The following is a 14,079-nucleotide window of genomic DNA, read 5'->3' on the forward strand; positions in this document are numbered from 1 at the left end:
TTAGATTGACCACAGATATCTCAATGGCAACAATAGAATATCAAAGTTCTGAGGGTAGAGATGGGGAAAGAAAATTGGGGGGGGGGTGTGCATTTTTTAAAAATTTTATACCCAGCTAAACTATCATATAAGCAATGACAATGAAATAAAGCTCTCTTCAGTTTAAAAGTTAAGATTATTCAATGTTAATAGATCACCAGTGAAAGAACTTCTAAGTAGTTTTGCCAACTTTTTTCACATCATGGTATATGTGGAACCTATTTTTATGGAACACTGGGGTAAGCAGAAGTTGGTCTTGTAGCAAAGAAGACAGGGGTGACCCACCTTGAGGGCCCTGTCACTTCAAGGGCTGAAGTGATCAACATCTCAATACATCTAACCCATTCAAGGCACACTAGCTGGGAGATTCTCTTGTAAGAGACACATTTCAGGATTCAAACAAATAAACAGAATCCAGAAAAATCTTGAGTTTTAAGAAGAAATGATGAGGCAAAGAAAATGGTAGACATTAGTAAATGTAAACATGCGCTGACTATATAAATCCATAATAATAACAACTAGTACTATTTCTACAACCAGGAGAAAGGGGAGGAGAGATTAAAATACCAGACAATCAGGGAGTGCCTGGGTGGCTCAGTCTGTTGAGCGTTGGACTCTTGATACTGGCTCAGGTGATGATCTCATAGTCAGGGAATCGAGCCCTGTGCTGGGCTTCACACTGAATCCCTGCTTGGGATTCTCTCTCCCTCTCTCTCTCTGACCCTCCTCCGCTCATGCACTCATGCTTTCTTTCCCTCTCAAAATAAATAAATAAACATTTAAAAAATACTGGACAATAATATCCATCCACAACAATAAAAAGGTGAAGAGAGGTTCAAGCACACCAATATCCTTGCGTTGTTTGGGAAGATTTATCACATAAGACGTTGCTAATTATGCATGTGGGCATTTTAAGGATAACCACTAAATAAGCATAGAAATATAACACTTATGTTCCAAACCAGAAGAAATGTAATAAAAATTGCTCAATAGAAAAGAAGCAGTAAAGGAGAGGGGAAGGACACAGAAAAATCAGGGTCAACAGAAAGCATAAAATAAGAGAATACAAATAAATCCAAATATATCCATGATCACAGATAATGTGAGGGGAAGAAAGCCACCCGTTAAAATATCAAAACAGATTTTAAGTCCCCATCAAAATGCCCACATGTACACTTAGGAATCCCAAGGGATTCCTACCTCCTAAACAAACACACCGCGCTTCTCAAATCCCTGACAATTCTTTTACTCTTAATTGTGCAAAGTGCACCTCACAGACATCCCCTTTTGGTATTTTTTCCCCCTGTGATTTTTCTCCCCAAACTCTCACCCCCATCCTATTCTCTCTCAATATATACACAAAGAGCACTTCGAGTTCACCAAGCAAGATACACACTTTCCCCCGCTCGATATCCCCATGAAAATGTTGACGAGACCAGAGGCAGTGATTGGGTGGACGCAGGAAGGGGCCCACAGAGTGAGTAACCTCAGAGGTTACACGGATGGATGTGCACATAAAAACTCAACAAACTATAACCTCAAGGTACGCACCCTTTACTGTATGTGCGTTATTCCTAAACAGAAAGGCTAAACCACTTCTTTTGTTTTTTAATTTGAAAAAAAATGCCACGGGGGTCATCGGGGAAATGTAAAGTTTGCATTTTACAGCTGAAGACACAGAGGACCAATTGCTTCCTTTGTCCAAGGTGAGAAAACTAGAGACTGACCGAGTCCTAAGAAGAACCCTATCCCAAACTCCTCCCGTTATGCTACATGGCGGCTGACCACTGTCACCTCCACCCCGCCCTTTCATGGGAGTCACTGTTTGAGGGAGTTCTGCCCTCAAAGTCACAGTAAATCCATAGCCATCCATGTTCCCTAACTCTTCTCTCTCACACATCCTCGGTAGCTCCTCATTTCTCACTTATCGCCCCTTCAGTTTCCATTCTCAGGAGAGAAAGCACAGAGTGGTGTCGCAGGCTCTGAAGTCAGACCACCTGCATTTAAATCCTGGGTCAGCTGCTTACCAGCTGTGTGACCTTGGGCGGGTCACTTAACCTCTCTTGGCTCACTTGGTAGAAGGAGGGTAACTGGGGTACTGACTTCGCAAGGTGACGAGGAAGAAATCGGCTACGAATGAGGTTTACAAAATGGCGCCCAGCTCTTGGGAAACACTATGGAGGGTTGGCTGGGGTTGCAGTTACTAAGATCATAATCACGACCACGTGGCTCACATGGTGCAGCTCATCATGAGTCACAAGGGAGTCACCTGGGAACCAGAAATCAGCCTCAACAGCCCTAGTAGGCTGGCCCAGTTAGCGTTCCAGTCATCAGCCACCAGGCCCCCCGTGCAATTCCGTCCAATTCCGTCCCACCTCATCCGCAGGGACACCGCCTTCCTCTGCGACCATCTTCCTCAGGGTTGCCACTGTGCTGAGGATTGGCACGGCCAGGCCAACCCGCAGGAACCGCTGGCTCTTCGAGGAAAAGGCCAAGGTGACGCTCAAGAATCTGGAAAATACGAAGGGGCCCACATCCTTAAAGGACGGACGTGAACCGCTAACACCACTGACATGGGTCAAAGTCCGACACAGGCTAATCTCTGCTTCACGGTTGAGTCAACTGTACTTTAGGTAAACCGTCACCAGGTGGCGGCGGAGAGCCAAAGCTCCTGGGGTCTCCGCTGGGAATTATTCTGGCTAGCTAAAAATAAAAAGCATTTGATTACGAATCACAGTACAGATCTGTGATCTCCAGGCTCTGTTTGTTAAACAGATCACCCTAAGCAAAAACGAACTTTGAAATCTGTTATATAAAACGGTCGAGCCTCTCCCGCTAACGCAGTGCTCACCGAACTTCCAGGATGCAGACATTGGCCAGGTGCCTGAGCGGTCACTGGCTACGACCGGGGCTTCTGGAAAGCCTGCACTTTGTGCCTCTTGCTTTTAAAAGCCGGGCCCACCGTGCCTCTTGCTGAACCCCACCCTCCGCTTTTCTCCTCTCCTTGGACACCAACCCTTCCCTTCTTCTCTGCTCCTGAAAGAAAGCGTCTTCCGACACCTTCACAAAAAGGATTTGGAAGCAAAGCAGGGAGAAGCAGCGGGCGACAGATTTCTTTCTTTCTTTCTTTCTTTTTTCAGGCTTGCCCCTGGTCTGCCAGGAAGTAGTGACTGACCCGTGCCATCTTCCCACTGGGCCAAAGACGAAAGCCCAGCTACGGTGCCGACAGACGGAAGTGCCGAGGAGAGTCCCATCTGCGGCTAAAGAAGGGACACGGTAACCTTTCACTGCGTCAACATTCAATAACCGAACGTCACCAGCTCTGCCAGGCTGCTTTCTAGAGAGACGCTGGCTGAGAAGCCAGACAGACAGAGCTGCGGTGCCAAGGCAGAAGGTACCCAGGAGCAACTAAGGACGAGAGTCAAGTTCACGTACCTCGTTTGGCGCAAGGGGATGGGTAGTGACACGCACAGGAAAGGATCGAAGGTGTTGCTCTGTTTCAGGCAGTGGGGACAGGTCAAGGATGATCTGTGAGGGCCAGAAACAAGAGTTTCAAGGTCAATCACGCGCAGCTGTGAAGACCCTTAAAAAGTGAAGTATAGAATTACCATATGATCCAGCAATTCCCCGCCTACGTACATTCCCAAAAAGGGTTTAAAAGAGGCATTCAGGGGCGCCTGGGTGGCTCATTCGGTCAAGCATCCGACTTCAGCTCAGGTCATGAACTCGCGGTTCATGAGTTCGAGCCCTGTGTCTCACACTGTGCGGACAGCTCAGAGCCTGGAGCCTGCTTCAGATTCTGTCTCCCTCTCTCTCTGCCCCTCCCCTGCTCATGCTCTGCCTGTCTGTGTCTCTCAAAAAATAAAACATTAAAAAAAATAAAACAACAGGTGTTCATACAAATGTTGTGCACAAATGTTCACCACAGCTTTATTCACAGTGGCCAAAGGGTAGAAACTACCCAAATGTCCATCAGTGGCTAAATGGATAATTCCAGAATAGGTAAAGCTATGAGACAGAAAGCAGACTGGAGGATGCCAGGGCAGGGAGGAGGGCTTTACCAGTACCCAGTTTTCTTTGCAGAGATGGACATGGTTAGGAGCTAGACAGAGGTGGTGGTTACACAGCACTGTGAACATCCATGCTGCGAAACTGTACGCTTTTTTAAACAAATTTTTTAATGTTTATTTACTCTTAAAAGAGAGAAAGCATGCAAGTAGGGAAGGGGCAGGGAGAGGGAGACACAGAATCCGAAGCAGGCTCCAGGCTCCGAGCTGTCAGTACAGAGCCAGACGCGGGGCTCCAACCCACAAACGGTGAGATCATGACCTGAGCTCAGTCAGTTAAGTCGGCTGCTTACTGACTGAGCCACCCAGGCGCCCCAAAACTGTACACTTTTAAATGGTTTTTATTTTATGGGACTTTCACCTCAACTTTCCAAAGAAGGGGAAAAGGTCTAATGGCACACGTTAGTGCACCCAGAACAGGACAGGACAGGACGCTAACCCCCCCCCCCCCCCCCCCCCCCCCCCCCCCCCCGCCCAAGAGAGAGACCTCCTGCTGGCTCGCAAGCTGGAAGGCACCTTGAGACCATCTCGTCCCCAGGTGCTCAGCCTCTCTGTGCTCCAGAACCACGGAGGGAGCTTTCCTCAAAACGCAAATGCCTCGGCCTTTTTCCCATGGGTCCTGTCTCAAGGGGGGGCAGGGAGAGAGGCTCAGGCATCAGGATGTGACCTGCTCTCCCAGGTGAAACTAGTGTTGGGCCAGGACATGGAACCACGGAGAAGTCCATCCTCCCGGTCGAACCAGTGAGGAAACAGAGCTCAGAAAAAAGCAGCTGATGGCAAAATAGTTAATGTTAAAACAGCATTTACTATGCATTGGGTGCCGTTCCGACCGCTGTGCATATAACTCACTACCCATAGCTGCCACTATTATTCCCATTTGGCAAACGAGAAGACTAAGCACAGAGAAGTTAAGCAACAGTCCCAAGGACACACAGCCCTTAAGCGGCAGAGCGAGGCTCAGGCTCCAGAGTATATGCTCATCACTGTTCCTGCTGTCGATTGTATAAGTGAATGAGGGACATCAATTGTTTCAGAGAAGTTCGGGGGCGCCTGGGTGTCTCCGTCGGTTAAGCGCCCGACTTCAGCTCATGTCATAATCTCACAGATCGTGAGTTCAAGCCCTGCATCGATTGGGCTCTGTGCTGACAGCTCTGAGCCTGGAGCCTGCTTCGTGGATTCTGTGTCTCCCTATCTGTCTGCCCCACCCCCACTCACGCGCTGTGTCTCAAAAATGAATAGATGTTAAAAAAAATTGTTTCAGAGAAGTCATACACACAGTTTACTTATATTCTTAAAACTCTTTCAAACTTAGCACTCCTTTACTTAAGCGTGTGGTCCCTGAAAGTCAGGTGCAACTTTCATATTCCCCACGGGTTAAGAAACTTCAGTTTTATTTCCTTAATCCTACGACGTATCATAAGAGATTTCTGGATGCTTCCAAGACGTAAGGGGTTTCCGTATGCTGTGTGCCGTGTCCTAAAAATCTACGCTGCCTTCTTCCCCGGGAACAAGGAACACCACCCAGCTGCCGGCTGTGTTCTTACACTGGTCAGCAGGGAAGCCGGGGCTGGGGTCACGGGCAGGCTTCCCGAGTCCCCGCGGAGAGCACCAGCCCAGCTGGAATAGTTTCCTTGGGAGGAGACCAAATGGGAAAAACCAGAGACAAGCAAGAAAGCCTGAGGATTTCAGGGTGCTGGCCCAGGTGGCCCTGAGAGAGCCGGCCAGAGCAGGTCAGCTCTCCTGGGTCCCAGGGTGCAGCACGCCACCCATGACTTCAGAAAACAGACCTGAGAATTTAATGCCCAGTAACTCTGGGAAATTCCCCTTTGGGGAAACCACGGTAATATTTTGGTAAAAACGGTGTGTATCAGGCATCGAGCTCCAGACAGAAGGGGGACCTGGCGTTTGTGGGGTCCCCTCTGCCACCGTTTCTCTGGATCCTTCTCCTACCTTTACCCACCATGTACCTAGATTTAATATAAGCCCGGAGGATGAATTTTTGTCACTGGGAAAATTCCAAATTCCCGTTTTTGCACGTAAACACATGATAAGGGAGATTTTTCTTTGAGTTATCCATTGTGCTCAGCCCACAAAAGCTAAGCTAAGCAAAACATATGGTCTTCAGAACAGACTACAGAAAGGATGTGTAGTACACCTGTTTTTCAAAGATGAGCAATGACGGCAGAGTGAATGGGACCCACAGGCCAGGGAGAGAAAAGACTCTGGGCGTCTGGGCTTTAGCCACCCCCACACGTGGCCTCGGGAGACCTACCTTCCAGACTGTCCATCCTCACCATCCCTGCAGATCAATCGCAGCCCTGTCTATTGTCCCCCAGGCTCGCACAGGATGGAGGGGAGGGGCAGGAAGCCACCCTGCTGCCCTTCCGGGCTCCCTCAGGAGTACACCCAGTGATTCATCACTTACATATAACACCCAGTGCTCATCCCAACAAGTGCCCTCCTTAATACCCATCCCCCATCTGGTCCACTCCACCCCTCACCTCCCTCCATCAACCCTCAGTTTGTTCTCTGTCCTTAAGAGTCTCTGGAGGCGCCTGGGTGCCTCAGTCAGTTACGCCTCGGACCCCGGCTCAGGTCATGATCTCACGGTTCATGAGTTCGAGCCCCACGTCAGGCTCTGTGCTGACAGCTCCAAGCCTGGGGCTGCTTCGGATACTGTGTCTCCCTTTCTCTCTCTCTCTCTGTCCCTCCCCTGCTTGCTCTCTCTCTCTTAAGAATAAACATTTTAAAAAAGCAGTCTCTTGTGGTTTGTTTCCCTCACCTCCCCCCCCCACCCCCCAGCCCCTTCCCATATATCCATATATTTTGTGTCATAAACTCCATCAAATTGCTTCTGATACAAAATCCAACCGTGTGAGCTGCACAGGAGACTCAGGACTGCGCTTCGCTTTCCGCCAGGGGACAAATGCTCACAAGGGAGCCCCGCCCCCCCCCAGGAGGCCCTACCCCGACCTCCCTGAGGCCAAAGACACACCCCCTCCCCTCAGACGCCTGCGCCAGCTGCTCCCAGGACACAGGCCCTGATGTCTCCACCAGCAATGATGAATCTGAGGACACCCAAGAAAGACGTCACCTCGCTGAGATCTGCTGTGAGAAAGCCTTCAAAAAACGCTCGGCCATACGGGAAATGCTGCCTGCCATGGGGACTAGATTTCACTTTTCTGTGAAGAAATGAATACACGCAGGTGCGCATGCGCATAGACACAAGCGCGCATGTGCGCGCGCACACCCGGGCAGGTGCACACCCGGGCAGGTGCACACCCGGGCAGGTGCACACCCACGGCTTCCCTCTTGCAGCCAGAACTCCCAACAAGGCAGCAATCGTGGTTATGAAGTTCACAGAGGTTCTTAGGTTGTGGTTTGAACCATGTGGAATAACCGATCATTTCCCTGTAGCCCGTAACCTCCAGCATCCTGATGCTGTCCCTCCTTCTGCAGCCAAAGTCGAAAACCCAACACCCTAAAAAAGGAAGGGAGAACCTCACCGAACAGGCGTCTCTGAATTAACACACAATAAATCCTCCAGCTTTTAACTTCATGAAGAAGGCTGGAATCACGGCAACTTCCCATCCCCGGCAAGCCCTCCCTGGTGGAGAGGAAGGGTGCAGGGTGCCCAGGACCCCAGGGACCAGCACTGGCTTGGGGCTGGTGCCCACTGCCCACTGCCAAAAATCGCCTCCCAGAGTTCAAGCCCTCACCTAGACCGGCATCCCTGACTGTGTTTTTTCTTGACTACAGACTATCTGGTACAACGCACGTATTTTTGGCTGTCACCGGTACTTTTTTTTTTTTTTTTTAGCTTGAACACCTCACTTCTTACTCATCGTCCTAGAGTAATTTACCCAGAGAGCACTTGCAGTCTTTAACATATCTGATCGGCTTAAACCTCAGTTGCTGAGGAATCCTGCCCTGACTCATCCCAAGCCAATCAGAGGCCGTGTGATTCCGTGATTTATAATAAGAAAATATATACTTGGTTTTGGACCTAGTTCCTGGCACAGAGCTCCTCAAGAGGTAATTCCTCTTGGAATTACCTAACAGATGGAGTCAGAAAGGCAAAAGGTCCGTCTTTTGTTATTCATGACAAGTCCCTTTCAACCACACCTGTTATGTTAATGAGGGGTTTTGGGGGATAGCCCCAGGTCCCTGAGGGCGGGGGCTGGTTGCCAGGGGAAACAGTTGGGGGGGGGGAAGAGTTGGAAGTTTCAGCTCTGCCCCCCACCCCCACCTCGAGTGGAGGAAAAGGGGACCAGAGGTTGAATTAATCGCTAGGGAGCAATGGTGTAATCAATCACACCAAGGTAATCAATCACACACACCTATAGAAAAACGCTGGCAGGAGAGGTTTGGAGAGACTCGCGGCTGGTGAACACGTGGGGGTGCTGGGGGGTGGCGCACCCTGAGAGGGCACGGACACCCTGCACCCCCTCCCACACACCTTGCCTCTCTTCCATCTGGCTGTTCGGAGTTGTATCCTTTTATAAGCAGTTGCTGATCTAGCGAGTCAACTGTTCGCCTGAGTCCTGTGAGCAGCTCTAGCAAGTGGCTGAGCGTGAGGCATGGGTCCTGGGGGCCTCTGGTCTGTAGCCGGCCAGCCAGGAACACAGGTGATGGCTTGGGACTCGCGGGGGGCTGCGGTCTGGTAGGGGGCAGTCTCATGGGACTGAGCTCTTAAGCTGTGGGACCTGACGCTGTGTCCAGGTAAACAGTGTCCGGAACGGAGTTACCCTGGAGGGCACTCAGAGGGTGTCCGCAGAGACTGCAGAAGTGGCTGGTGGGGGGACAGTGCCCACGGGAGGTCTGCAAGCAGGGTAGGAGGAGAGAGGGGCATAAAGAAAACAAGACTCTTCTCCTTTCACTCCTGTAATGTGCATCTCAAAGCACCTGCCGGGTACAACACCCCATAGAAACCCAGGAGGCGCCCTAGATTCCTACCTTTCTCTCAGTCCCTCCATCTTGCACCCTCAGAGTCAAGACCTATTGAGTCTACATCCAGAACTCGAGCCAGCCCATCCACTCCTCTCCGACCCCCCCCATCGGGGGGTCCCTGCCGCTCCAGCTACCGGCCCTGACTCCCTCCGGCCCCCCAAGCCCCCAGCATGTGCTAATTCAGAAGTGGACCACACCCGGCTTCAAATTTTGCAGTGGCTTCCTGTGCCGTTCAGACGAAAGCCCACACATGGACAGGACACCTGGGACACGTCCCCTCCCACCCCTCCCTACCTGGCTCCTCCCTCGCCTTTCTCTCCCTTGATGTGTCAACGTCATTCCAACCCCAGGCCTGGATGACCTTGTCCTCAGATATGTGAATGGCTGACTCACTGTCACTAGGTTCTCAGCTCAAATGTCCCCTCTATTGAGAAGCCTTCCCAGACCTTTCTGATCGCCTTATCTACAGCTGGCTGCCTCCCCCCACATCCCAAGCTTCCTCTTATCATTTCAGTTATCGCTATCGCAATAGCGGTAACAAGGTGACGTGTGCACGTTACCCAACAACTCCCCCAGCCGAACGTGAGCTTCTTGAGAACAGGGGCTGCGCCCGGTTCACAGCGCAAGTCCTGCACCGAGAGGGAAATGGCTCGGAGCGGGTTCAACAGCAAACAGCTAGGGCATGTCTGCAATCGACTCTTCTAGAGGGCACGTGGGGTCTCTGGTTGGGACTTCTCGCTCGTGGCCAAGGAGTGAGGCTCCTCGCTGTAACCAGCGGACGACGCACACCGGCACACTCTCAGATATTTGAAAGAAGGGAAGAAAGAGAGCATGCGTGCGCAAGAGAGGAAGAGGGTGGGAGCTGAGAAATAAGGGAATCGGTTGTATAAAGACCCCGAGGAGCGGTACCTGGTGGCAATCCCTGGCATCCCTCCCCCGCAGTCTAACCCACCCTGGCCTTCCCCTCCCCTTCCCCTCCTTCTAGCCATTCTTTCCCCTCCTCTCTCATTGGTGTTTCAAGCAGCCTCGGCTCTGGGCACCTGAAGATAAATAAGGCAGACACCCTGCAAGTAGCTTTCATGGCCAGAAATGAAATCTAGGTTCCCTCCAGCACGCACACCACACCTCTCGGGAAATAAAGGGGCCTTACTTCATGGACAGCAGTAAAACGTGGGCTCACTTAGGAGCGTTTTTGCGTACCCAATATGCTAAGTGACCAAGGGCAGCATGTCACCAAGAGGAGATTGTCTATAATTGATGGTTTCCCCTGCATCCTGATTACCGTGCTCATTCCCATGTCCGTTCATGCTGAGTATGCTCCTGCTCATTCGATCCTATTCAGCCTTCGGAGCCTCGTCGAAAGGCACACCTCCTCCAAGAAGCCAAGGGGGGGTTCTCCCCCGCCTTTAGACCCCTCACTGTGATCAGTGTTACACTAAAACATTATAGTACTCGGAAACACGCTGCCTTAGATGAATCTCTCAACTGTCATAGACATAAAAGCCCAAAGAGAACTTTTCTGAAGTCAAAGCCTGCGTAATTATATATATACATCCTCCACGCTGGTGGGAAATCTCGACCTTGAAATTACTCGGTAAACTGAACAACCTCTCAGTGATCGCCTCCTGGCGAAACCCCGGCCTCCACGTTTGCACTGTGTTAGAGGCCCCTTCAGGAGGAGATGGGAGGCCCAGGAGCCAGCAAGACGGGAAAGAAGAAATCCTAACGGCCGGGGACGATAAGGGGTGAGAGGTTACCCGGGGTTTATAATGGGAGAGAGAAGGGTGTTTGGGGTGTCTGCTGTTTATCTCAGGGCAGCGTGGCGACGGGAGACCAGCTACCAGCAGCTCAGCTGGGGCGATCCGTGCTAAGCACGCCCCACCCTTAGCTAGATTCTTACCTATACTGTGCTTGGAAGTGGCTTTGCACAAAGCTTTGGCCATGGGGAAGCTGAGCCGATGGGGACAGGAGGTGCTCAGGGGTTTTGCTGACTTCCGGCTGAGGCTGCAAAGAAATGAGGGAAGGAAGCAAGATTAGGCACAGACCAGGGAGCCCCGGCCTCCTCCTGGGCCCACATCATCCCTTCCTGGGCCAGGACCCCGCAGGACCGGAACCTTCTGGGGAACCCCCTGCAAATTTACTGCTCCTTCAGCCTCCGGACCCCCCAAAGACCCTCACACACAGAAGTGCTGTAGGAGCAGAGCCCAGGCAGGAGGGCTGGGAGCTCGCACCCGCTCAGCCAGCCTCGGCTCTGACCTCTGGAGCCGCTGCCCCGTTCTCCTCTCCATCCTGCTGGGCCCGGGATCTACACCTCCTGCACCTTTCACTGCGCGTGCTGCCACTGCTCCAAACACGTCCACACCACATCTGCCGTCATCCAGCTGCTAAACCGGCCCGTCTACATCTCCCCAGGACCTAGGCTTCCCGCGAGCACCAGACAAGCCAGGCTTCAGGCCCTGGAATCACGCGTAAGCTCCCTTCACCCCACATCACCCCTCTGTGCACCCCCTGATGTGTTCGCTTCCTGTGCTGCAGGAGCAAATTCTCACTCTGCGGGCTTAAAACGGCAGAGATCTGGGGCGCCTGGGTGGCTTAGTCAGTTAAGCGTCCGACTTTCGCTTAGGTCATGATCTCGCGGTTCGTGGGTTCGAGCCCCGCGTAGGGCTCTGTGCTGACCGCCAGCTCAGAGCCTGGAGCCTGTGACTCCCTCTCTCTCTGACCGTCCCCTGCTCACGCTGTCTCTCTCTCTCTCTCTCCTAGAAATAAATAAAAATATTAAAAAAATAAAATAAAATAAAACGGCAGAGATGGACTCTCTCTCAGTTCTGGAGACCTGACAGCCGAAATCAGCATCCCCGGGCCACAGATCGAGGTCAGCAAGGCCCCGCTCCCTGCTGAGGCTCTACGGAATGTATCCTTTGCTCTCACGGCCTCTGGTGGCTGAAGAATCACGGCTTGTGGCCCCCTCACCCCAGGCCCTAAGCCCAGCATATTTGAAGAGCAGAGGAAAAAGGAACACGTGTGAAGTGTTTGGAATGAAGTATGCCAGTGTCCGAAATTTAATTTCAAATGCATCAAGGGGCGCCTGGGTGGCTCAGTCGGTTAAGCGTCCCACTTTGGCTCAGGTCATGATCTCGCGGTTCATGGGTTCGAGCCCCGCGTCGGGCTCTGTGCTGACAGCTCGGAGCCTGGAGCCTGCTTCCGATTCTGTGTCTCCCTCTCTCTGCACCTCCTCTGCTCACACTCTTTTTTTTTTTCCCCACACTCTGTCTCTCTTAAAAATAAACATTAAAAAATTTTTAAATGCATCGAGAAAAAGGGGAGGAAAAAATAGACGGGCTGATGAGTAGACAGATGGATAAATACACGATAAAGCAATTCTAGGAAAATGTAAATGGTAAAGCCTAGGTGGTGGATATGAGCTCTTCACTGGATGATGAATCCAATTTCTCCATATGCATGAAATGTTCCGTAATAAAATATTGGGGCAAGTGCTCAGAGTGGTCATTCGTATTTGCCCTGTGGCCCAGCACACGGGATGTGCAAAGGGAAGCCGGAAAACAGGGCTGCAGGGGGAGTCTGGTGCCACGTTGGGTGGGGCCTTCAATGCCCTAAAAGAGGACTCCCCGTTGGGTGAACAGCACACAGGCAGGATTAAGAATTAGCCTCCAGGGAGCGCCTGGGTGGATCAGTGGGTTGAGCCTCTGACTTCCAGCTAAGTAAGCTGCTTAACCCCTTTGCTCCAAGATTTCCCAACTTCTATACCGGGGCGATGAACGGCAGAACCGACCTGACGGGGATGCTTTGAGAGTGAAAGTGTTAACGTGTGTAGAACACCGAGCCGGGACTCAGTGGTGGTGACGTCAGGGAGTGTCCGGCCGGCTTTGAGCCTGCATGGTAGCTGCAGAGAGATGCTTGGACCTCCCGGCCGGCCGAGCACAGGACAAAGGAGGGCAGGTCTGCAGTAAGGACACCGAGCCGGAGCCCCCGAGGGCCCGGGGCGCCACAGGGCAAATGGGGTGGAGCCCTGAAAACGAAACAGAGGGATGGAATCAAGATGCCCTGTGCGCACAGCTCGTAACTGAGCGCTCGATGGGGAAGCGGAGAAGCGGGGAGGGGGTCAACCTGGGCAAGTCCAAGCTTCCCTCGGTGCCTGGAGAATGCCTGCTCCATTAACAGAAGAGAGAAGAGCGCAGGGAGAAGTGGGTCAGGGAAGGGCACGCCGAGTTCGAGGTGAGCAACATGCAAGCAGAGACCTCTCACAGGCAGCAGTGAGGGGCCGGGAGGAGGGGGAGACCCTCGTGATTGTGGCTGCGCAGGATGGATGCCTGCTTCCTTGGCCACAGCACCCTTCTGGAGCACGGAGCCTGGCCCTTGGTAGCTACTTGCAGCCAGAGACCTCACCACGATACAAGTGCTTCTGCGTGGAGGGGATTCCAGGGCTCGCCGCGAGGGTGGCGGGCAGGATCGCCCAGGGTGGGGTCCGGTCCTGAGCGAGGCTGGGCTGGGGGGCGGCAGAGTCGTTCGCAAAGCGAAGACCTGGAGGGACAGAGCAGGCTGGCTCCGCTCTGCTAACCAAGCGACCCTGGACCTGTCTCTGAGCCTCGCTCTGCGCCTCGAAGGAGCATCACATCCACCTCATCTCACGATGCCACCATTCCAATAAAAAACCTGATGTGCATGTCCTGCGTGGTGCATAGTAGGTGCTTAATTAATGGTGCCTCCCTGGTCCTTTTCCTCGCCCCGTGCCTTTCTTAATTCTGCAAGACTGGCTATGAAACAGACCTCCAAAAAGATGGCCTCGGTGAGAATGTCCACAGGATGGTAAAAATATGCCCTTTGCGCCAGATGAAAACATTTGGGAATCATTCTGATGACGGAGAAGAAAGCGGTCCCTATGTTTTGTATTCCGGTTTCAAATAAACCTAGCTTCTACGGCCCTCCCAGGTCTCCAAACAGAAATAACCTCAAAAAGAAAAAAAAAAAATTGCTGCGTTCCCTCTTCTTGGAAGAGGGGAAATGA

At 52.0% G+C, this 14,079-nt stretch overlaps 1 protein-coding gene across 2 annotated transcripts in view; it reads right to left on the reverse strand.

The window, feature by feature from the left end:
* USP43 (ubiquitin specific peptidase 43) overlaps nucleotides 1-14,079 on the reverse strand; it is a 58,170-nt gene that overhangs the window by 28,818 nt on the left and 15,273 nt on the right. For both annotated transcript variants that reach the window (XM_039231664.1, XM_039231663.1), the window contains exons 3-5: nucleotides 10,957-11,060; nucleotides 3,475-3,567; nucleotides 2,415-2,550 (exon numbers count right to left, since the gene is read on the reverse strand). In XM_039231664.1, coding sequence (XP_039087595.1) covers nucleotides 2,415-2,550; nucleotides 3,475-3,567; nucleotides 10,957-11,060 — 333 coding nt within the window. The remainder of the gene's footprint in view (nucleotides 1-2,414; nucleotides 2,551-3,474; nucleotides 3,568-10,956; nucleotides 11,061-14,079) is intronic.

This window comes from Hyaena hyaena, unplaced genomic scaffold, assembly GCF_003009895.1.
Source record: "Hyaena hyaena isolate Hyena2069 unplaced genomic scaffold, ASM300989v1 scaffold_58, whole genome shotgun sequence".
Classification (NCBI taxonomy): Eukaryota; Metazoa; Chordata; class Mammalia; order Carnivora; family Hyaenidae; genus Hyaena; species Hyaena hyaena.